The 23,129-nt window shown below is 38.4% G+C and overlaps 1 protein-coding gene across 2 annotated transcripts in view; it reads left to right on the top strand.

The window, feature by feature from the left end:
- SNTG1 (syntrophin gamma 1) overlaps window positions 1–12,280 on the top strand; it is a 402,149-nt gene extending 389,869 nt beyond the window's left edge. For both annotated transcript variants that reach the window (XM_044928771.2, XM_006063418.4), the window contains one exon: window positions 11,791–12,280. In XM_044928771.2, coding sequence (XP_044784706.1) covers window positions 11,791–11,949 — 159 coding nt within the window. In that variant the 3' untranslated portion in view covers window positions 11,950–12,280. The remainder of the gene's footprint in view (window positions 1–11,790) is intronic.
- The last annotated feature ends 10,849 nt before the right edge of the window (window positions 12,281–23,129 follow it).

The following is a 23,129-nucleotide window of genomic DNA, read 5'->3' as shown; positions in this document are numbered from 1 at the left end:
GTCCAACTGTCACATCCATACATGACTACTGGAAAAACCATAATTTTGACTAGATGGACCTTTGTCAGCCAAGTAATGTCTTTGCGTTTTAATATGCTGTCTAGGTTGGTCATAGCTTTTCTTCCAAGAGCAAGCATCTTTTAATTTCATGGCTGCAGTCACCATCTGCAGTGATTTTGGAGTCCAAGAAAATTAAGTTGTTCATTGGTTCCATTGTTTCCCCATCTATTTGTCATGAAGTAATGGGGATGGATGCCATGATCTTAGTTTTTTGAATATTGAGTTTTAAGCCAGCTTTTTCACTCTCCTTTTTCACCTTCATCAAGAGGCTCTTTAGTTCTTCTTCACTTTCTGCCATAAGGGTGGTGTCATCTGCATATCTGAGGTTATTGATATTTCTCTCGGCAATCTTGATTCCAGCTTGCGCTTCTTCCAGCCCAGTGTTTCTCATGATGTACTCTGCGTATTAGTTCAATAAGCAGGGTGACAATATACAGCCTTGACGTACTCCTTTCCCAATTTGGAACCAGTCCATTGTTCCATGTCTGGGTTCTAACTGTTGCTTCCTGACCTGCATACAGATTTCTCAAGAGGCAGGTAAGGTGGTCTGGTATTCCCACCTCTTTAAGAACTGTCCACAGTTTGTTGTGACCTACACAGTCAAATGCTTTGGCATAATCAATAAAGTAGAAGTTTTTCTGGAATTCTCTTGCTTTTTCTATGACCATTAGATGTTAACCATTTGATCTCTAGTTCCTCTGCCTTTTCCAAATCCAGCTTGAACATCTGGAAGTTCTTGGTTCACATACTGTTGAAGCCTGACTTGGAGGATTTTGAGCATTACTTTGCTAGCTTCTGAGATGAGTGCAATTGTGCAGTGATTGGAACATTCTTTGGCATTGCCTTTCTTTGGGATTGGAATGAAAACTGACCTTTTCTACTACTGTGGCCACTAATGAGTTTTCCAAATTTGCTGGTATATTGACTGCAACATTTTCACAGCATCATCTTTTAGGATTTGAAATAGCTCAACTGGAATTCCATCACCTCCACTATCTTTGTTCGTAGTGATGCTTCCTAAAGCCCACTTGACTTCTTATTCCAGGATGTCTGGCTCTAGATGAATGGTCACATCATCATGGTTATCTGGCTTATGAATATCTTTTTTGTATAGTTCTTTAGTGTATTCTTGCTGCCTCTTAATACCTTCTGCTTCTGTTAGGTCCATACCATTTCTGTTCTTTATTGTCCCCATCTTTGCATGAAATGTTCCCTTGGTATCTCTAATTCCTTAAAGAGATCTCTAGTCTTTCCCATTCATTTGTTTTCCTCTGTTTCTTTTCATTGATCCCTGAGGAAGGCTTTCTTATCTCTCCTTTCTATTCTTTGGAACTCTGCATTCAGATGGGTATATCTTTCCTTTTCTCTTTTGCCTTTAGCTTCTCTTCTTTTCTCAGCTATTTGTAAGCCCTCCTCAGACAACCATTTTGCCTTTTTGCATTTCTTTTTTCTTGGGAATGGTCTTGATCCCTGCCTCCTGTACAACGTCACAAACCTCCATCCATAGTTCTTCAGGCACTCTGTCTATCAGATCTAGTCCCTTGAATCTACTTGTCACTTCCACTGTGTGACTGTAAGGGATTTGATTTAGGTCATACCTGAATGGCTAGTGGTTTTCTCTACTTTCTTCAGTTTAAGTCTGAATTTGGCAATAAGGAGTTCATGATCAGAGCCACAGTCAGCTCCTTGTCTTGTTTTTGCTGACTGTGTAGAGCATTTCCATCTTTGGCTGCAAAGAATATAATCAATCTGATTTCAGTATTGCCCATTTGCTGATGTCCACTTACCAACTGAACAACAGCAAAAGGAGGCTTCAATACCCCACTTCTACTAAATCTGAAAGTTGTATTTTTTAAAAGAAAAACAAACTCAAAAACTGTTAGATAAAGAAAAAAAGATATATAAACAAATTTAGAAATGAAAGAGGAAACATTACAATCGATAATACAGAAATAAAAAAGAATAAACTAACGACTTCACCATAATACCTGATACTATAAAACGCCTGGGAGAAAACATAGGGAAAAAACTTCTTGACACTGGTCTTGACAATAATATTTTGGATATGATTCAAAATATGATATATGATATAAAAGCACAGGCAACAAAAACCAAAACAGACAAGTGGTAGTACATTAAATTAAAATGATTTGCATAGCAAAGAAAATTTTTAAAAAGCATTCTAAGTAGTGTGAAAAAATTTTTTTGCAAACCATGCATCCAATGAGTTAATTTCCAAAATATATAAGGAACTCATACTACTCAATACCAAAATACAAATATTACAGTTAAAATGAGCTAGGGTCTAATAGACACTTCTCTAAAAAAGAAATGTAAATAGCTATCAAATACATAAGAATTTGCTCAATATTTCTAAATCTCAGGGTAACACAATTCAAAAACACAGTGAGATATCACCTTACACCAACTTGGGCAACTATCAACAAAAGGACAAAGATAATAATGTAGGCAAAGACAAGAGGAAAGGAAACCCTTGTGAATCTGGTGGGAATGTAAATTGGTACCACTCTTCTAGAAATCAGTATGAGGATTCCTCTAAAGAGGTTAATAGGGGGTGCCAGCAATTATCCAGCAATCCCACTTTCAGATATTTTTCCAAATTAATTGAAATTTATATCTTGAAAATATATCAGTTTCCCTTATGCAAGATTTGTGGTGATTGTTCAGTTGCTAAGTCGTGCCCGGCTTTGCAACCGCATGGACTGCAGGACTCCAGGCTTCCCTGTCCTCCACTATCTCTCAGAGTTTGCTCAAGTTATACAAGATTAATAGAGACCTTGGAGAAGGCAATGGCACCCCACTCCAGTACTCTTGCCTGGAAAATTCCATGGACGGAGGAGCCTGATAGGCTGCAGTCCGTGGGGTCACGAAGAGTAGGACACCACTGAGCGACCTCACTTTCACTTTTCACTTTCATGCATTGGAGAAGGAAATAGCAACCCACTCCAGTGTTCTTGCCTGGAGAATCCCAGGGATGGTGGAGCCTGATGGGCTGCCATCTATGGGGTCGCACAGAGTCGGACACGACTGAAGCACCTATCTATCTATGTATCTAATAGAGACCTAATGAGTAAAGTGGTGATGGTAGGTAATGATATGAAATACTTGACATTTGCGGCAAGGATAGGTAGTCAGTAAAGCACCCCTAGCATACACTCTAGTAGTTATAGAGGTTGTGGTATATGAATTAGTTTGATTGTGGTGTGCTTTTTACAGTGCATACATTTATCAGAACATCAACTCATGCACCTTAAACACGTAGTTTTATATGTCTAAGATATCATCAAAAAGCTGTATTAAAAAAAAAACTGATGAAATGGTTTAGTAAAGGGACTCAGTTCTTGCTATATGTGATAAGACAACAGCTTTAAATAAGACACTCTCATAGTATATAATATATCCCAGGTTACAAGGCAAATACATTAAAGCCAGAGCTTATTTCTTATTTCACAAGAGATATTGTTTGTTTGAGGAATGTGATTGAGTTGCTGTGCATATTACAAGATTAAAAGTTCTAAATAGTATTTAAATTTTTCGTTGTGAAAAGTCTTAGAAATACTTAAAAAGGACAAGAGTTGGGGAAATATACTTTATTTTTTGTTTTTGTTGTTTTATGGCTATACAAATACAATGTTATAATACCAAAACTGGTTATATTTTTTTTTCTCTGAAAGTAGAAATTCATAAATTCTCACTTCATTACTCAGAAAGCTTAGTAAATTTGCCATCAGTTTTTCAAAGCCTCATTAAACTTCCCAGAACTTTCCTAGTAGAACAGAGGGGTGGTTCCCAGTTGAAGTCATGAGCAATATTGCAGTAATTTGATAATTAATTTAAAAGCTCATTTTATTGTTACTGGGTACTTTTTTTAAAGTGCTGTTTTTATGAGGTTAGTATAGATACTAATTCATCAAGGGTTACTAACATATTCTCATTGTTGGCCATTAGTAAACTTCCTAAGTTAAAAAAAAAATATATATATATATATTTGCTTACTATTTTTAACATTTCATTATTATTTTTATGTGTATCTACTTTTAAATTATAATTTGATATAACACAAGAAGTCAGGGAATCCCCAGACTTCAAAACAGTCTGCCTTCCAAAGGCACTGCTGTCGCTTTATTCAATGAAATTCATGACCATCCCTGTAGGGAAACAGTGTTAGAATCTTTCATAAACTAGTGTATACCGCATATTAATCCTAAATTACTGGATTTAACATCTGGCAGCCAAGGTAGTACTTTTTGTATAATAAGAGAAGGAAAAAGAAAATTGCTTTTTTATTTAGTGGAACAGAGCAGAGTTTGGAAACACCTCTAAACAGACATTTTCCCCAAAATCCTTCCTGCCCCCAATCTCCATGGTCTCAGAGACATCAAGTGGCCCCAAGAGAACTTCCCACATAATAGAAGCTTTAGTGAGACTTGAATCAGGAATTGAGGATTGAATCCCACTAATGCTACTTACCAGCTATTCTCTATAAATCTTCATTTTCTGATTATAAATTGTGGATAAAAGTGTCTGCCCAAAAGGATCGCTCTCAGGATGAAATGTTCCCTGCTTTGCAGGTAAGGATTGAGTATACAACACGGTGAAGGGAACACTTTGTATGTTGAGTCAGCACCTGCCAGATCAGATCAGTCAGTCACTCAGTCTTGTCCTACTCTTTGCAACCCCATGAATCGCAGCACGCCAGGCCTCCCTGTCCATCACAAACTCCTGGAGTTCACTCAGACTCACGTCCATCGAGTCAGTGATGCCTTCCAGCCATCTCATCCTCTGTCGTCCCCTTCTCCTCTTGCCCCCAGTCCCTCCCAGCATCAGAGTCTTTTCCAATGAGTCAACTCTTCGCATGAGGTGGCCAAAGGACTGGAGTTTCAGCTTTAGCATCATTCCTTCCAAAGAAATCCCAGGGCTGATCTCCTTCAGAATGGACTGCTTGGATCTCCTTGCAGTCCAAGGGACTCTCAAGAGTCTTCTCCAACACCACAGTTCAAAAGCATCAATTCTTCGGTGCTCAGCCTTCTTCACAGTCCACAGGAAAACCATAGCCTTGACTAGACGAATCTTTGTTGGCAAAATAATGTCTCTGCTTTTGAATATGCTATCTAGGTTGGCCATAACTTTCCTTCCAAGGAGTAAGTGTCTTTTAATTTCAAGGCTGCAGTCACCATCTACAGTGATTTTGGAGCCCAGAAAAATAAAGTCTGACACTGTTTCCACTGTTTCCCCATCTATTTCCCATGAAGTGATGAGACTGGATACCATGATCTTAGTTTTCTGAATGTTGAGCTTTAAGCCAACTTTTTCACTCTCCACTTTCACTCTCATCAAGAGGCTTTTGAGTACCTCTTCACTTTCTGCCATAAAGGTGGTGTCATCTGCATATCTGAGGTTATTGATATTTCTCCCGGCAATCTTCATTCCAGCTTGTGTTTCTTCCAGTCCAGCGTTTCTCATGATGTACTCTGCATATAAGTAAAATAAACAGGGTGACAATATACAGCCTTGACGTACTCCTTTTTCTATTTGGAACCAGTCTGTTGTTCCATGTCCAGTTCTAACTGTTGCTTCCTGACCTGCATACAAATTTCTCAAGAGGCAGATCAGGTGGTCTGGGATTCCCATCTCTTTCAGAATTTTCCACAGTTTATTGTGATCCACACAGTCAAAGGCTTTGGCATAGTCAATAAAGCAGAAATAGATGCTTTTCTGGAACTCTCTTGCTTTTTCCATGATCCAGTGGATGTTGGCAATTTGATCTCTGGTTCCTCTGCCTTTTCTAAAACCAGCTTGAACATCAGGAAGTTCACGGTTCATGGATTGCTGAAGCCTGGCTTGGAGAATTTTGAGCATTACTTTACTAGTGTGTGAGATGAGTGCAATTGTGCGGTAGTTTGAGCATTCTTTGGGATTGGAATGAAAACTGACCTTTTCCAGTCCTGTGGCCACTGCTGAGTTTTCCAAATTTGCTGGTATATTGAGTGCAGCACTTTCACAGCATCATCTTTCAGGATTTGGAATAGCTCAACTGGAATTCCATCACCTCCACTAGCTTTGTTCGTAGTGATGCTTTCTAAGGCCCACTTGACTTCACATTCCAGGATGTCTGGCTCTAGGTCAGTGATTACACCATCGTGATTATCTGGGTCATGAAGCTCTTTTTTGTACAGTTCTTCTGTGTATTCTTGCCATCTCTTCTCAATATCTTCTGCTTCTGTTAGGTCCATACCATTTCTGTCTTTTATTGAGCCCATCTTTGCATGAAATGTTCCTTTGGTATCTCTGATTTTCTTGAAGAGATCCCTAGTCTTACCCATTCTGTTGTTTTCCTCTATTTCTTTGCATTGATTGCTGAAGAAGGCTTTCTTATCTCTTCTTGCTATTCTTTGGAACTCTGCATTCAGATGTTTATATCTTTCTTTTTCTCCTTTGCTTTTCGCTTCTCTTCTTTTCACAGCTATTTGTAAGGCCTCCCCAGACAGTCATTTTGCTTTTTTGCATTTATTTTTCTTGGGAATGGTCTTGATCCCTGTCTCCTGTACAATGTCACGAACCTCATTCCATAGTCCATCAGGCACTCTATCTATCAGATCTAGGCCCTTAAATCTATTTCTCACTTCCACTGTATAATCATAAGGGATTTGATTTAGGTCATACCTGAATAGTCTAGTGGCTTTCCCTACTTTCTTCAATTTAAGTCTGAATTTGGCAATAAGGAGTTCATGGTCTGAGCCACAGTCAGCTCCTGGTCTTATTTTTGCTGACTGTATAGAGCTTCTCCATCTTTGGCTGCAAAGAATATAATCAATCTGATTTCAGTGTTGACCATCTGGTGATGTCCATGTGTAGAGTCTTCTCTTGTGTTGTTGGAAGAGGGTGTTTGTTATGACCAGTGCATTTTCTTGGCAAAACTCTATTCGTCTTTGCCCTGCTTCATTCCGTATTCCAAGGCCAAATTTGCCTGTTACTCCAGGTGTTTCTTGACTTCCTACTTTTGCATTCCAGTCCCCCATAATGGAAAGGACATCTTTTTTGGGTGTTAATTCTAAAAGGTCTTGTAGGTCTTCATAGAACCATTCAACTTCAGCTTCTTCAGCGTTACTGGTTGGGGCATAGGCTTGGATTACCGTGATATTGAATGGTTTGCCTTGGAACCGAACAGAGATCATTCTGTCGTTTTTGAGATTGCATCCAAGTACTGCCTTTCAGACTCTTTTGTTGACCATGATGGCCACTCCATTTCTTCTGAGGGATCCCTGCCCGCAGTAGTAGATATAATGGTCATCTGAGTAAAATTCACCCATTTCAGTCCATTTCAGTTCGCTGATTCCTAGAATGTCGACATTCACTCTTGCCATCTCTTGTTTGACCACTTCCAATTTGCCTTGATTGATGGACCTGACGTTCCAGGTTCCTATGCAATATTGCTCTTTACAGCATCAGACCTTGCTTCTATCACCAGTCACATCCACAGCTGGGTATTCTTTTTTCTTTGGCTCCATCCCTTCATTCTTTCTGGAGTTATTTCTCCACTGATCTCCAGTAGCATATTGGGCACCTACTGACCTGGGGAGTTTCTCTTTCAGCAGAGACCCTACTAAAGAATGCATGATTTGCTGAAGTCTGCCTTTCAGAAGATAATGACTCATTGTCTAAGCAGATTCCTATGTGGCATTTGGAGGGCTCATGAACTAGGAAGTTTAATATTCACAAAGCCAAACCCAGGAGGGACTGGGGCCGACAACCTTCCTCTGTGTAGAAAGTGAAAGATCAGCTTCATAGCTAGCCTGTTGCTCAGTTTCTCACTCTTTCTGGCATCCAGAACCAGAGGTTTTCTAGAACTCTCCTTTCATTGTGAACTCCCAGAGCCCCAGCTGTTTAGATTCTGGAGAAGAAAAGTGAGGATGCTTATAATGAGGTCCTTTATCAAAGCAGTTTGGTACCTCATACAGCAGTAGAAACTGGAGCAGCTGGGAGTGAATGGGGATGGAGGTGGGGATGAGGTATGTGTGTTTGTGTGTGTGTGTGAACGCGCATGCATGTGTGTGATTTCCATACAACTGACTTTATCTAAAATCATAGTGTAGAAGAAACTGGAGTGGCTGGAAGTAAATGTGGAGAATGAGTCAAGTGTGTGTGTGTGAAATTTACATACCTCTGATCTTACCTAAAACTTTATTTTAAACGCTTGATTGGAGCAGGGAAATGAATATATGAAGGAGAACTCTGCATTGGATACTTGTCTTCCTTGAAAAGAGTTCTTAAGCTCCTGGGAATCCCCAAGGGTTCCGAGTCATGTTTATTTCTCACTGAGAATGTTTCCTCCTTGTGCATAATTTATTTTCAAGCCTCTTATATTCTTCATAGGGATATTGAATTTTATTTACCCACATATGTTAAGAATCCCAACTTCTTTTAATCTAGTAAACTAGAAAACTTAACCTGGTATTTTTTAGGTAAAACATATATTAACTGCCTCCAAAGTAAGCAACTGTCAGAGGGAACATGTCGAGGGTGTGATTTTTTTTTTTCCTTTTTCCCCAAAGTCACCAGTCACCTATAGAAGAAATGGAATTGCATTTTTATTTAATTATAAGTAAAAACATTTGAAAATCAAAATTTTAAGAATAAAGATATACTTGAAAGTTTTTCTAAGGAGGCAAAGTAACTCAAAATAATCAGGTATGGTGTTATCTTCTCATTATAAAAAAAAATCAAAATTGCAAAAATCATGAAAGCATTTGAAAATGGAAAAAAAATAAAGTGAATTTTGACCCTCCTGGAACAATTTGATTATGAAAATGGTAATTACCCTGGTAAAGCCCATTTGCAGTGCTTGTCAGTACTCAATGTGACACAAACCTTGTTCACTGAGGTATGTGCTGAAAACAGTTGGCAGCAAGTTTTGTAAGACTCCAGCTGCCTGAGTTGGTGAAACCAGTTGCAACAGCTGTGCGGTGGTATCTCATGGTGGGCTGGGTTTGCATGTCTCTGATGTCACTGATGTTGATCATTTCTGACGATGCTGATCATCCTTTCGTGTACCTGCTGACCATCTACACATCTTATCTGAGAGAAATATCTATTCATATCGTCTGCCCATTTTTTAATCAGAGTGTGTTGTGTTTTTTGCTGTTGAGTTATATGAATTCTTTATATTTTTGGATATTATGCCCTCACCAGATAATTTGCAAATCCTTCCTCAGTTATTCAATCAAATATCTTGAAATCGTCCTTGACTCGAGTTTACTTTCAATCCCATACATTTTTTAGTTGAAAAATTTTACAACTTCCTTTTTTTTCTTTAAATCATATTCCCACAGAGTTTATCAACAGTGTAGCCCAAATTATCATTTTAAGACTTAATACTAATTCTTCTCACTCTATGCCCAGAAATCTCCAGTGGCTTTCTGTGTCGCTTGGAGTAAAGCTCATAAAGGGCTGGAATGCCCTGTATTATTCCTCAACCTCATTTCTGGACCTATTGTTGTTGTTTTGTTAGTTACTAAGTTGTATCTGACTCTTTCGTGACCCCATGGGCTGTAGCCCACCAGGCTCCTAAGTCCATGGGATTTCCCAGGCAAGAAGAATACTGGAGTGAGTTGCCATTCCCTTCTCCCCGGGATCTTCCCCACCCAGGGATCGAACCCACATCTCCTGTGTCTCCTGCATTGGCAGGTGGATTCTTTACCACTGAGCTGCCTGGGATGCCCCCATTATTCACTCATTTCATTCCATCCCAGTGCCAACAGCCCCTGGCTTTTCCTCAAGCTCTCCTAGAATATCTCCATCTCAGGGCCTCTGAAATTGACTTCTGCCTCAAGTGTTTCTCTCACAAACATCCAGATGGTTTACTCCCTTATCTCTTGAGGTTTTGCCTTCATGACGACATGGATTTCCCATCCCACAGCCCCTCCTACACTCTGCTCTTGTCCATGCTTTATTTTCTTGACTGTACTTATCACTACATCCAGAAATATTAATTGGTTTATGCTCTTCCATGTTGTATCCTGCTCGAGACTGTAACTCCCAGGAGGACATTTTTCTGTCTGCATTGCTTATTACTCTGTCTTTTCAACAAGGAAAAGGCCTGATGCATAGTAAACCCTATAAATATTCATTGAGTGAATGATTACATTTTGGGGAGAGTTATACTTAGCGAGATTCATGGGCTCCAGAAGAGCTCTGTTCCAAGGAGATGGTAAATGGCTCGATGGACATCATCTGTGGATGCTCAGTAGATAGGTGGACCTGAAAGTCTAGAATTTACATTGGAAATGAGGAAAAGAGTGTTACTTGTGTATATAGCAATGCAAATCAAAGCCTTAGGAGTAGATGTGATGGCGAAAGATGACCACTGAGCTGAGGAAAGATGAGTTGATGTTGGAATCAAAGGCTAAACTTAAGCACATCTCTGCCTCCTGCTTTTTCTTCTGATTGCCTTTAATTTCTTGCCCACCCCACAGCTGAAAATAGGTGTAAAAATTTTAAAGTGCCAACTACATCAAATCGTTGACATATTCTTGACAAGGTATGAAAATATTAATCATTCCAAAATGTCTTCATATTTAGACTATTTATTTTTTTGACAACCAAGCTATAATCTCCAGTTTAACAGAGATGCGGCAAATATATTTTTGAGAAAAAGTTACTGGTATTTTTGCCCAGTTGCAATATTCAACAGTATTCTCCCTTTTACCAAGAGTACAGAAATCACACCTCGTGTTTTCCAAAGCCTTCCCACCTTTTTATACCTAGTGGATTTATACAAGTTGACACTGAACGTATTCAAAACCTGTGTGTAAAATGAGCTGGCTGCACAGAGAATGAAGGGGCTCTTTTGTGGACTGAATTGTGACCAGAGGAAACCTGCTGTATAACCAGTAACACCTCACAGTGACATGAGGCAGGTTACTAATAATAAGGCTCCTGAAATCATAATGGCCGAGAAACTAAGATCACTTTTAGGTGGAGTCATTTTAGGAACTTAAAATACTTAAACCAGAGCTCTGGTGTTTTAATACTTAGCATCGGAAACTAAGAACTTCCGACGTCATGAAGAGAATTACTTGGACCGCATAGCTATCTCGCCTACATTGAACAGATGCATTGATTTAACAACCAAGTATGATAATCAAAACTAATTAAATTTAAAATGAGCACACACATTATATTTCAGAAGTGAACCGTTTGGCTTATAGCATCGAAAACACTCATATCCCTTGCTTCAGTATTTCATATTCATTGTCCAACAGCAAATAGCAACTGATTCTAGAGAATAGTGAAGAGTACTTGTTAATCATTCTAATCCAAATTCTTCATTTGAATTGTCTCTAAAGAGATAAAAATACTTTTAAATCTACTGCTTCTCTTTGTTTACACTTTATCAAGAGTAAAATTTTAATCTGGCTAAGTATATTTCTGTGCAGCGTTGATCAATGTTGAAAAGACTCTCCTGGGTGATAATCATGTTAAGTCCTTCCAGCTCCTGGAGCACTGTATTTTGAAATAAATCTTCATTTGAAATTAACATATGGAACAAAAGTGCCAACAGTTTCCATAGGTTAGATATCTTGGTTTCTAGTTGAGTTTATTGCACTTTAAAGAGAAGGTCTAGCTATTATCTAGTAGTGTGGTTATGTTTCATTTATCTCAAGGAAATTGATTTTTATTTTGTGTGACTCATCTCTTTGTCCCTTTCAGGAGCTGGAGTTTTCGAATCTCTTTGCTGTTCTCCACTGCATTCATTCCTTCTTCGCTGCCAAAGTGGCTTGTTTGGACCCTCTGTTTCTAGGCAGTCAGGCTGCTGCCTCTGCGGCTTCCAGCTCCGGAGTACCGAGCAAAGCCAAGTACATGACCTGACAGCCTAAGTTCAGCCTCCCTCTCATCTTGACTTGTAAACAGAACAACCTTACTCATCGCCGCAGACAATGGAGAAGCCATCACATCCCCAAGTTAGCAGTGAAGCCAAGTGGAAATCTGACCGGAGAAGATCAGACGGATCCCCAAAGCATTGCTGTTCGAAGGCCTCGAGGGATCGTCCTAAATGAGCGGACGACTTGCTCTTCCTCGTTGGGTCAGGACCGCTGTGTTGTTTTCATTGAAAGGGAAGACGAACCGATGAATGACTCGAGTGTGTAAATAATATAAAAATTGTAAGCTACCTATAAATAAAACACCCATTAAACAGTCACGTCTGTATTTTAGACTATTTTGTATGACAAATGCATGAAGGGCCTGATCAGGAACCAGTGCCCTGCTACTATGTGAGGAGCGACAGAAGGAGGCAGAGGCCCTGAGACCAGCGTGAAGACCCTTGTCCAAGAAGAGAGCACCTCAGCTCACTGGTGTGGATTCTGCTTATAGCTTCAGCCCATGACTTGACAGTGGCACCCCAATTTGTGTATGCTGTTGTAAATCATTGCTGAGAATTTCAAAAAGATCGTTACATTCGACCTACAATAGACACAATGTGAAATGGAAAGTTTCTTCCTGGGGTCACTGACACCAAATGTTTTATTCACAGCCAGTGTTCCTTCAAAGATGCCAAAATGTGCTAATTTAGTGAGAAATGAAGGAAACATCCGTGAACCTCTTGTTCTTTCCTTCATTTAAGGAGATTTCTATTTTACCTGGAATTTATTATTAAATTAAAATTTCATAAATTTTCAGTGACACCCAAACCTTTCATAGAGAAAATATCAATTCATGTGGTATAAGAGACAGTTCCTTCTTGTATTCCTAACCCCACCTGGAGCTGGAGCTAATCCTGATGGGAAATGTCCCCAGGAGGTATTCTCAAATCTATTACTTTTGCTGGGTAGATAACATCATTCCATTTTAGTTAGAGAATATGAGAGAATAAGGTGAGATATGAAAATACAAGTTAAAACTTCTACGTTATCATGTCATAAAAAGCAGTCATGCAATGCCAAGTTATGAATTATTGTAGGCATCTTGTCCTAGGAATGTAGATATAAAGGGGTTGGAGATTTGAAAGCCCTGAAGTGCACACAGCTCAGATCCCAGGTGTTTGTATAACATTGTCTGTCCTACACCACAGCTGTGCTGAGATCATCTTTTAAACAACCAGCTCCCTATTAAGAAAAAATTAGTTTTTTTGTTAGTACACATGTTCCCAACTCAGTCAGACTTGTTGCATACTTCCTTGTGAAGATGACCAAGTATATAATAAGGTGGACTAATTTTAAAAAGAAGGAAAAAAAATCTCTCAGGAAGGAAACATTATTTGTAAAAAGGACACATGAACATTATAATTAAAAATGAACATCAAGCTATTTCCATAATCAATATAAATTACTAATTCACTCTGATCAACTCTTAAGCACATTAAATGGAAAAGAAGTGAAGGTTCAGGATTGTAGCTGAGCAAGTGCTCAGTTTGATCTAGGAGTCCTTTTAAAAAGGACTGGGGCAAACTGGACAAAATACAGTTTTAACATAATTTATTTTGACCATCTAACTAAATACATTTTCATAACAGGAATATGGTGGCTCAGGAGGTAAGAATCTGCCTGCAATGTTCCATCCCTGGATCAAGAAGATCCCCTGGAGAAGGGAATGGCAACCAGTATTCTTGCTGGGAGAATGCCATGGACAGAGGAGCCTGGTAGCCTATATAGCCCAGAGGGTTGCAAAAAAAGTCGGATATAACTGAGCGACTAACATAGCATAATGGGGATATGACTATGGCATTATGGCTCACTGTTTTTTGATCAGATACAACAGTCATTCTAAAATCAGAAGCCACCAAAGACAGACTTAGGAGGCCACCAGCTCAAGGTGGCGGGGTGTGGAGGGATGGGCCGCTGCTTCAGGGTCTGAGCAGAGCAGCCAGCTCATCACAGACCTCTGTCATCACCTTGAATGTGTGTTAGCCTGCCCCATATTGGGGTGACGTCCGTGCGTCCATAATGTGATGATCAGTCGGGCCGCAGGCAATAGGAAATGGGCTACTCAACCTAAACAAAGAGAAAGTTTGAAGCTTTCTACATATATAACATAGTCATTTAAAAATGTCAGATTTTGTAAAAACTCCATTCAAAAAATAGCAAAAAAAGCAATTTAATTAAATGCCCTTTTTGTATGCCATAAAGCTCTTCTAGGCTGTGCTTATGTGTATGTAAAGGAAAAGGTGCACAATGAGATATGTGTGGGTATATGTCTCCTTGTATCACACACACACACACACACACATGTATATATGATAAAATGCTAAACAAATTCTATAGAAGAATATATTTCAAATAAATATATTAATATACTTTAAATTTACATTGTAAATTGTAGGCTAAATTAAAATTTATGATAATACCATGTTGAGTTTATTTTTGATACTACTGGAAAACAAAACCCACAAGCCTAAATTGCTACTTAACATGACTAGTAGAGAAGCCACCTATTACAAAAATATTACTTTGATTTTCTTCAGTTAGCAAATAACATTTAACATATTTTTTCACTGTGCAATGATTAGACACTGAAATTTGTTATAACTTGGACTACTTGAATGAGAAAACTTAGAAATAAACAAAAATATTCAGATTAATCTCTACTTCTCATGTAATTTAGATTTAGATGCATGAGATTTTCTTCTTAAATCCTAGTTTATACTAGAGCCATTTTAACAGCAGAAAGCTTAATAATGTGTTAATCTCTCCAGTGCCTTGGTATATGTGTGTATGTGTGTGTGTGTACATACACAATATACATATATATACATATATGTATACATATGTGTGTATATAAATACATGCTAAAGTTCATGATGGTATACATTGTATAAGCTCAAAGGGAACATTACATTATACATACTTGGGTCAGAGAAAGGAGTTCAAATATCATTTGACCTCTTTGCTAACTACTATAACAATGTATATTGCCTGATAAAGAATCACAGTTCATTTAAGCTGAAGTATATTAAAGCAGGGACATTTGTAATTTGTTATATTGCAACAAGTATTTATTTCAAAACTACTTTAATAGATAATGTAAGTGTAATGTGTACCCCAACATTTACCATCCAACACTATTTTTAAGGGAAAATAATAAGCGTGTCATTTCTTGCCCATTTTTCAGGCATGCACCAACTTAGAGTTTTAAAGCCTTTGATCACACAACACATTCATCAAGAAGAAACAAGTCCTTGAAAATAAATGCCAACCCCATATTCACTATGTCAGCAGAGAGACTTTCCTTTGGGAACATTAAAGTTAGAGGTTTCCCTCATTTTCAAAAACAAAACTTGTCATAAACTTTGTTTACATGGAATGCTGGGTTTGAGAAATGCTTGATTTATTACTGTGAAAAAGTATTCATCCTAACACAGATGTAGAATTACTGCTAGAAATCAGCAATGTGGAGAAGCTTTAAAAGCACAAGGGAGATCTTGTGCGTAGCTCTTTAAGGTAAGTGTTAATGTTCTATAATGTTAACACACGCTTAACACTGCTGTCCTGATGACTCTCCATAAGGAATTACTTTATTCATTCCTCTAAAACTCTTGTTTATGATTTACTTTTATTGCCTAATACTTTAAAATTATAATTCACTTCTTTGCACATTTGAAGTTGCTTTTAAAGATAAATAGAATACTATAAATGTTATATATTTTATACATATTAAAATGCAATGAAAATACCAGAAGTATGAAATGTAAATATATTTATTTCATTTTTAATTGTTTTGGTGGATGTTTGTAAAATGTAAATTAATATCTGTGACAACAGCTTGTCACTTTGTTCTTTAAGTTCATTAATGTACTACTAATAAAACTGTACCTTTTTTAATGACGCATACAGGAAAATAAAAACAGATAATTTTTACTACATCTGTGTTTTCACTTCCTGGATTTGATTTGTAGAGTTCACAGATGTTTAGAGCATGTCCTTAGAAGACTTGGCTGCCATGAACAGGGCCGGTGGTGAGCTGCTTCCCTTGGGTGCATAACTCTAAGAACACAATTTCTGGCCCACCAGTATGAAATGGAGCAGGACCCTACGGCCCTTCCCTCCATGTCTTTTGCCTGCCTTTCATCTGTGGAAACACTTTAGCCAAAGAATAAGTTTAATCAGAGAAGTGAGAACATGCAGAAACAAAGGAAAATGGTCAAAGGAGATCAAATAATAGTAATGTAGTCATTAAGCGCAGTCAAGGACCTTTACTTGGTTCCTTCTCAAGGGTTATAGATCATATTCTGAGCTGTATCCTATGAAACCCCTACCAAGCAGAAGAAGTTAACTACATGATGACCAGACTTACATAAGCTGCTACAGTTTCAAGAAATGGCCTCAGGGAAATGGAAACCAACTGACCCTAGAACTGAAGATTAACTGCACCTAAAGTAATCAAGATGATGTTGGTCAGACCACTGATGGCCAATTTTAAGATAACTGTTAGAGCTGACTGATGTTTCTGCATGTAGCCTCCTCCCTCCATCTATGAAACCCCTGCCCCCGATTGTCAAGGGTGAGAGGGGAGGAGTTGGCCTTTGGACAGGAGTCTACACTCCCCACCGGTTGCCATCATCCAAAATAAAGCAAACTTTTCTTTCCACCAATCTGGACTGTTTATTGGCTTTTGAGCAGCTTTTAGTAACAAGCATTAATGTTTATGAAGATTAGTTATCTGGCCCCTAAAGGCCCTAGAAATGGAATAAAGATGATATTTGTCCAATTATTTAAGCAACCAGAATTACTGAAAGCAAGACTAGAGTTGTGAATGGCTTCACCATTGTGAAGCCATCAGAGTTATGGCTTCACAATGGTCCATTAAGAGCTGAATCTATACTGAGAAGACAGGTCTGACAGGACATCACTGTCTGGTCATTCATAATCGAGAAGCAGCTCATTTCTGTGTCATAAGAGACTCCAGTTTTTTTTCAGGTAATTACAGTGCCAAAGAGTGAACAATTGTATAAATAGTTCTGGAGCAATTCTGATATCTATGTTATTTTCATTTCTTAATGATTATCTATTTGCTCTCATTTTTATCTTTTTTGAAAAAAATTTGCTGGAAAATTAATACTTGTTCATCGTAAATAATTAAACCAATCAAAAAGAACACAAAAACTCCAAATAGATACCATATTAAGTCTCACCACCACCAAAAACAAGCACAATTCCTCTTAGATGAACTTTATACATATATCTGATCCAAGAAGATCCCTCATGCTGTAGAGCAACTAAGCCCGAGCATCACAACTACTGAGCCTGTGCTCTAGAGCCAGGAGCCGCAACTACCGATGCCTGAGTGCCCTAAGGCCCATGCTCCACAAAAGAGATGCCAACATAGTGAGAAGTCTGCACATCAAAGCTAGAGAGTGGCCTGCACAGCAATAAAGACACAGTACCATCAAAAATAAATAAATAAAATTAAAAAAAAAAAAAAGCTGAATTTTTCTGACACATTCACAACACTTGGCCACGTTGACTGCTCTGGCTGAAATTACCATCCCTCTCAAGCTTTAGTTTTTACAAAGGCTGTGACCGTGGCTAGCTGTGTATCTTCACCACTGAGCTGAGCCTGAAACACAGAAGGGGCTTAATGAAAAGGGCTACTGCTAAATGATTTCAATAAAAGTACTAATTAAAAGTGAAGCTTTGTTCAGAATTAAAGGGAATGAAGAATTAAAGAATGAAGAATTGATGCTTTTGAGCTGTGGTCTTGGAGAAGTTTATTGAGAGTCCCTTGGACTACAAGGAGATCAAACAAGTCAATCCAAAAGGAAATCAATCCTGAATATTTATTGGAAGGACTGATGCCAAAGCTGAAACTCCAATACTTTGGCCACCTGATGCGAAGAACTGTCTCACTGGAAAAGACCCTGATGCTGGGTAAGATTGAAGGCAAGAGGAGAAGGGGGTGACAGAGGATCAGATGGTTGGATGGCATCACTGACATGATGGACATGAGTTTAAGCAAGCTCTAGGAGTTGGTGATGGGCAGGGAAGCCTGGCATGCTGCAGTCCATGGGGTCTCAAAGAGTCAGACACGACTAAACAACTGAACTGAACTGAAAACGAATGACATTGCAAATTAAGTGATCCGATATACATGGTGGGGCCCGAGTCAAGGACCACCTGTTGTAATTCCTATCAGTCACCGCATTCAGGCTCCCATCACCTACCGAGAATACTTATCTCCTGCCTGTTTGGTCTCTGGGTTGGGAGTTTGACCTGTTCTAAAAATCCACTGTGATTCAGCTATGGGGTCCCTTAAGAAACAGAGATCTGACTGTGTCACCTACTCCATACTTCACAAAAATCTCCTGTAGCTTTACTGGAAATTTCAATCCATTAATATGACACAGAGGAAAGAATATGCCCTGGATCCTCCCACTTCCTCACTTCTTCAACGTACAGTGTGGATCATACAGAACTATAGCAGAAGCCAAACAGTGTCACATCTGTTTATACAGGACTTTAACTTAATCTTCTTCCCCTGGATGCTCTGCCCAACCCCCATACCTTCCTCCTCCTTTAGAATTAATTCTGCTCTTGCAAATAGCAAAGAGTCTCTTCTGACTTTCCTACCCTGAAACTCCAGCCAAATCTCCTTTATGTGCCCTGTTTTTGTGTTTCCAGAATAGTGTCTGAAATGTCTCAGAAGAGTGGAGAATATAGTTGTCCTTCTCATTTATCGATACCCACAGAGATGACGAATGCTCGAATACTGGGGCTGCTTCCTATTCATCAACGTATCCTCTGTGTAAGAACAATGCTTGATGCATAATAGTAATTTAATGCATGCTGCCTGCTGCCAAGTCACTTCAGTCGTGTCCGACTCTGTGCGACCCCATGGACTGCAGCCCACCAGGCTTCTCTGTCCATGGGATTCTCCAGGCAAGAACACTGAAGTGGGTTGCCATTTCCTTCTCCAATGCATGAAAGTGGAAAGTGAAAGTGAAGTCACTCAGTAGTGTCTGACTCTTAGCGACCCCATGGACTGCAGCCCACCAGGCTCCTCCATCCATGGGATTTTCCGGGCAACAGTACTGGAGTGGGGTGCCATTGCCTTCTCCCAATTTAATGCATACTCTATGATAATTAAAAATTAAGAATGAAATGTGGGAATGAGGACGTAGGATCCTTCATATCACTTTTTCCAATATAACCTCCTTCACATAAATAGTTGCCCCCCTACACAAATTTTAAAAAAGTTGCTTATGACAAGCTATCATTTGTAACCCTTAAGCATTATAAAATTTTGATAAATGTGAGCAATAAGAAATAATTTATTCATTTCATTGAGGATAGATGCTATCAAAACATCATTCAAGTATGATTCAATTCTAAATATAAAAAACACAAAGAAGGGATTCTCAGCAATACGTTTTTAATATGTCAAGCTCAACAAACACCTTTTATCAAGGGAAAGAAATATTTAACACTATGACAGCACCTGAAACAAGTGTGAAGACTCTTTGAAGTTGCTCTCATTGAACGACACACTCAAATATACTTCAAACTCATGAACGCACTCAACTTCAGCAACCCGATCTGATCTCTGAGAAACAGATAAAAGCAACTTCCATTAACAAGCTTTTTTCAGTATTTCATATTTACCAGAATATTTATGAGATCTAAAAGGTTTATAAGGAAATAGAACATCTTAAAAGTTGACAGAAGCAAGAGGTATGCTGTGCCTTATTAATTTTACAGATGTTTCCTTGTGTCTGTGAAGCCAGATTTGGATGAAGTGTACTTCCATGCAGCTTCTGGGCAGAAGGCTGTGGTTTTCAAGATTCTCAAGAAAATAGCCAGAGAAAGCAGTTTTGGGGTGATATTTGCCACCTGCATGTGTGGACTCAGGCAATTTTTTAGTCATCTTCTTCTCTTAGGGCAAGGGTATCCACAGCAGAGAACATTGGTATGAATTAGGTAGGCTAGCTTTTATTTGTGAAAGGGTGCATTTTTTATGCACGCTTCATTTTAATGACTGTGTGACTAATTGAGCTCACAGCTGTACTTGTTCAGACATTAATATTTTCAGCAGATGGTATGTTCCGATCTAAATTTTTGGAATTCCTAATGTTATTATGGCAACATTTAAGTGAAAAATTTTGAGAATTACTGTTTAATTCTGTGGGTGTGAGTTATTATGAGTTTGTGTAGAATTATTGCTTCTTTTAGTTTAATTTCTATAATTTAGATTCAGTTCATGTCTTTCCTGATGAAGATAGCTTAATCATTAGTATGTTCTAATTTTCTTCCCATCTGAAATATTAATATGTAAGATCTCCAAATTCTAGTGCTCATTTTTTCAGTCTGACCAAGTCAAACCTATTTCAATTCCTTAGTTTATGCATAATACAAATTAGAAACCCAGTTTTAAAATTTTATGTATTTAAATTTCTGGCTCTCCTGGGTCTTCATTGCTGTGCAGGCTTTTCTCTGGTTGCTGCACCGGCTTGTGGCACAGGTACTTCTCATTGCAGTGGCTTCTTCTATTGTGAAGCACAGGCGCTCGGGCACACAGCATTCAGCAGTTGCAGCTCCCGGGGTGAGTGGCTCTGTCTGAGGCATGTGGGATATTTCTGGATCAGGGGTAAAACCTGTGTCTCCTGCATTGGCAGGCAGATTTTTTCTATCACTGAGCCACCAGGAAAGCCCCCATCTTTAAAATTTTGATGATATGAAGCGTTGAGATGATTCTTTAGATTTATTATAAGGAAACATGTATCTATCATATGTAAATAAAAAGGTAATTATCTATGCTTTCTTTACCCATAAGTGAAGTTTTAACTTTTTTTTTTTCTAAAAACCATGTCTACTTATTTTTATTTTCATTCTAATCATCAGTTCAGTTCAGTCACTCAGTCATGTCCAACTCTTTGTGACCCTATGGACTGCAGCACGCCAGGCCTCCCTGTCCATCACCAACTCCCAGAGCTTGCTCAAACTGTTGTCCAATGAGTTGGTGATGCCATCCAACCATCCCAACCTCTGTCATCCCCTTCTCTTCCCACCTTCAATCTTTCCCAGCATCAGAGTTTTTTCCAATGAGTTGCCTTTTTGCATCATGTGGCCAAAGTATTGGAGTTTCAGCTTCAGCATCAGTCCTTCCAATGAAGATTCAGGACTGATCTCCTTTAGGATGGACAGGTGGGATCTCCTTGCAGTCCAAGGGGACTCTCAAGATTCTTCTCCAGCACCACAGTTCAAAAGCATCAATTCTTCGCCACTCAGCTTTCTTTATAGTCCAACTCTTACATCCATACATGACTACTGGGAAAACCATAGCTTTGACAAGACAGACCTTTGTCAGCAAAGTCATGTCTCTGCTTTTTAATATGCTGTCTAGATTGGTCATAATTTCTCTTCCAAGGAGCAAGTGTCTTTTAATTTCATGGCTGTAGTCACCATCTGCAGTGATTTTGGGGCCCAAGAAAATAAAGTCTGTCACGGTTTCCATTGTTTCCCCATCTATTTGCCATAAAGAGATGGGACCGGATCCCATGATCTTTACTTTTTAAATGTTGAATTTCTAATCATAGGCCTAATCAATTACATTACACAGTCAATGACCCCAAAGATCTTTTCCTTTCTTCGTATAAGTGTAGGCACTCATTTTTCCCATTCCACTGATTTTGCTATGAGCTTTCCAGTCATTAATATGAAGAACTATTATTGATCAACAGTGTCTACAAGATCATTTTTTCAATTGCTCATGAAATTATCAACTGTTTTCAGTAATGAGGTCAGAAAAAATACCCTGTTCTATTTCTTCTATAAAAGACACAGATAAACTAACAAGCAAATAAAAATACTCCTAGAAACAGCCTTTTTATTAAATGCAGAGATAAGTTTGTTCAGAGTGGATTAAAATAAATATATTGAAGATGGCAGAAAAGGACAATGAAAAGCCCAAAGTTACCATTGCAAGATATTTTTCCATCACTCACAAGAAGCTCTCTCACAAAAAAGCAATTATGAAAAACATTTAACATGCAACTAGAATTTTGTTATTTTAACAGTTATATATAAAGATATATAGGGACTTCTCTGGCTCAGAGGGTAAAGAATCTGCCTGCAATGTGTGAAATCCATGTCAAATCCCTGGGTCAGGAAGATGCCCTGGAGAAGGAAATGGCAACCCACTCTAGTATTCTTGCCTGGAGAATTCCATGGACAGAGGAGCCTGAAGGGCTACCGTTCATGGGGTTGCAAAGACTTAGATAGAACTGAGCGTCTAACACTTTCACGTTCATAAAGATATATAAAATAAAATTTTAAAGTTTTCCATATAAGTTAACTTTGCATTGAAATGGAATATGTTGTCTAAGTTTATGTTTAAAAATATCAATCAAGTTTTCTAAATTAAATTGAAATAAAAAATTATATTTTATATTATTGGGGGTGATTTTAATATAAGAATTGGAAAAGTTCTTAACATAAACTTTCAATATTCCATCTTTAGCCCCAAACACACATCAGATTTTTGAAGCAGTCAATTCTGCTGCCCTAAAATTGTCTTCTTGTTCAGCCACTAAGTCGTGTCTGGTTCTTTGCGATCCCATTGACTGAAGCACACCAGGCTCCTCTGTCCATGGGATTTTTCGGACAAAACTATTGGAATGGATTGCCTATTCCTTCTCCTGAGGATCTTCCCAACCCAGGGATAGAGCCTACATCTCCTGCCTTGCAAGCAAATTCTTTACCACTGTGCTACATGGATGGGCATTTTTGTCACGTATGAAGATCATTGAACTGAGCATAAACTCACCCCTCACAGACATACAGTTCGCAGAACTTATTTTGCAAGCTTTGTTATAAACTTAACAGCTATATCTAGTGATATTACTTATTTTTATTTTGCTATAAACCATACAGAACATTTTTCATAAATTTTTCATTATCTCTGTTTATTATATATATAGCAACTTAACTCCTAACTTACTACTACATAAATGCTAGTGTGCAGACTTTTTAACTGCAAGCAATAAACAGCATTGCTAATAAAATAGGTGATATTTAAACAATTGTGTACATTTATGTTAGTTAAACAATTGCTAGCTTGAT

The sequence above is a fragment of the Bubalus bubalis genome, chromosome 15 (assembly GCF_019923935.1).
Source record: "Bubalus bubalis isolate 160015118507 breed Murrah chromosome 15, NDDB_SH_1, whole genome shotgun sequence".
Lineage (NCBI taxonomy): Eukaryota > Metazoa > Chordata > Mammalia > Artiodactyla > Bovidae > Bubalus > Bubalus bubalis.
Note: the sequence above shows the minus strand (reverse complement) of the source record. Positions and strands in the feature narration are given on the sequence as shown.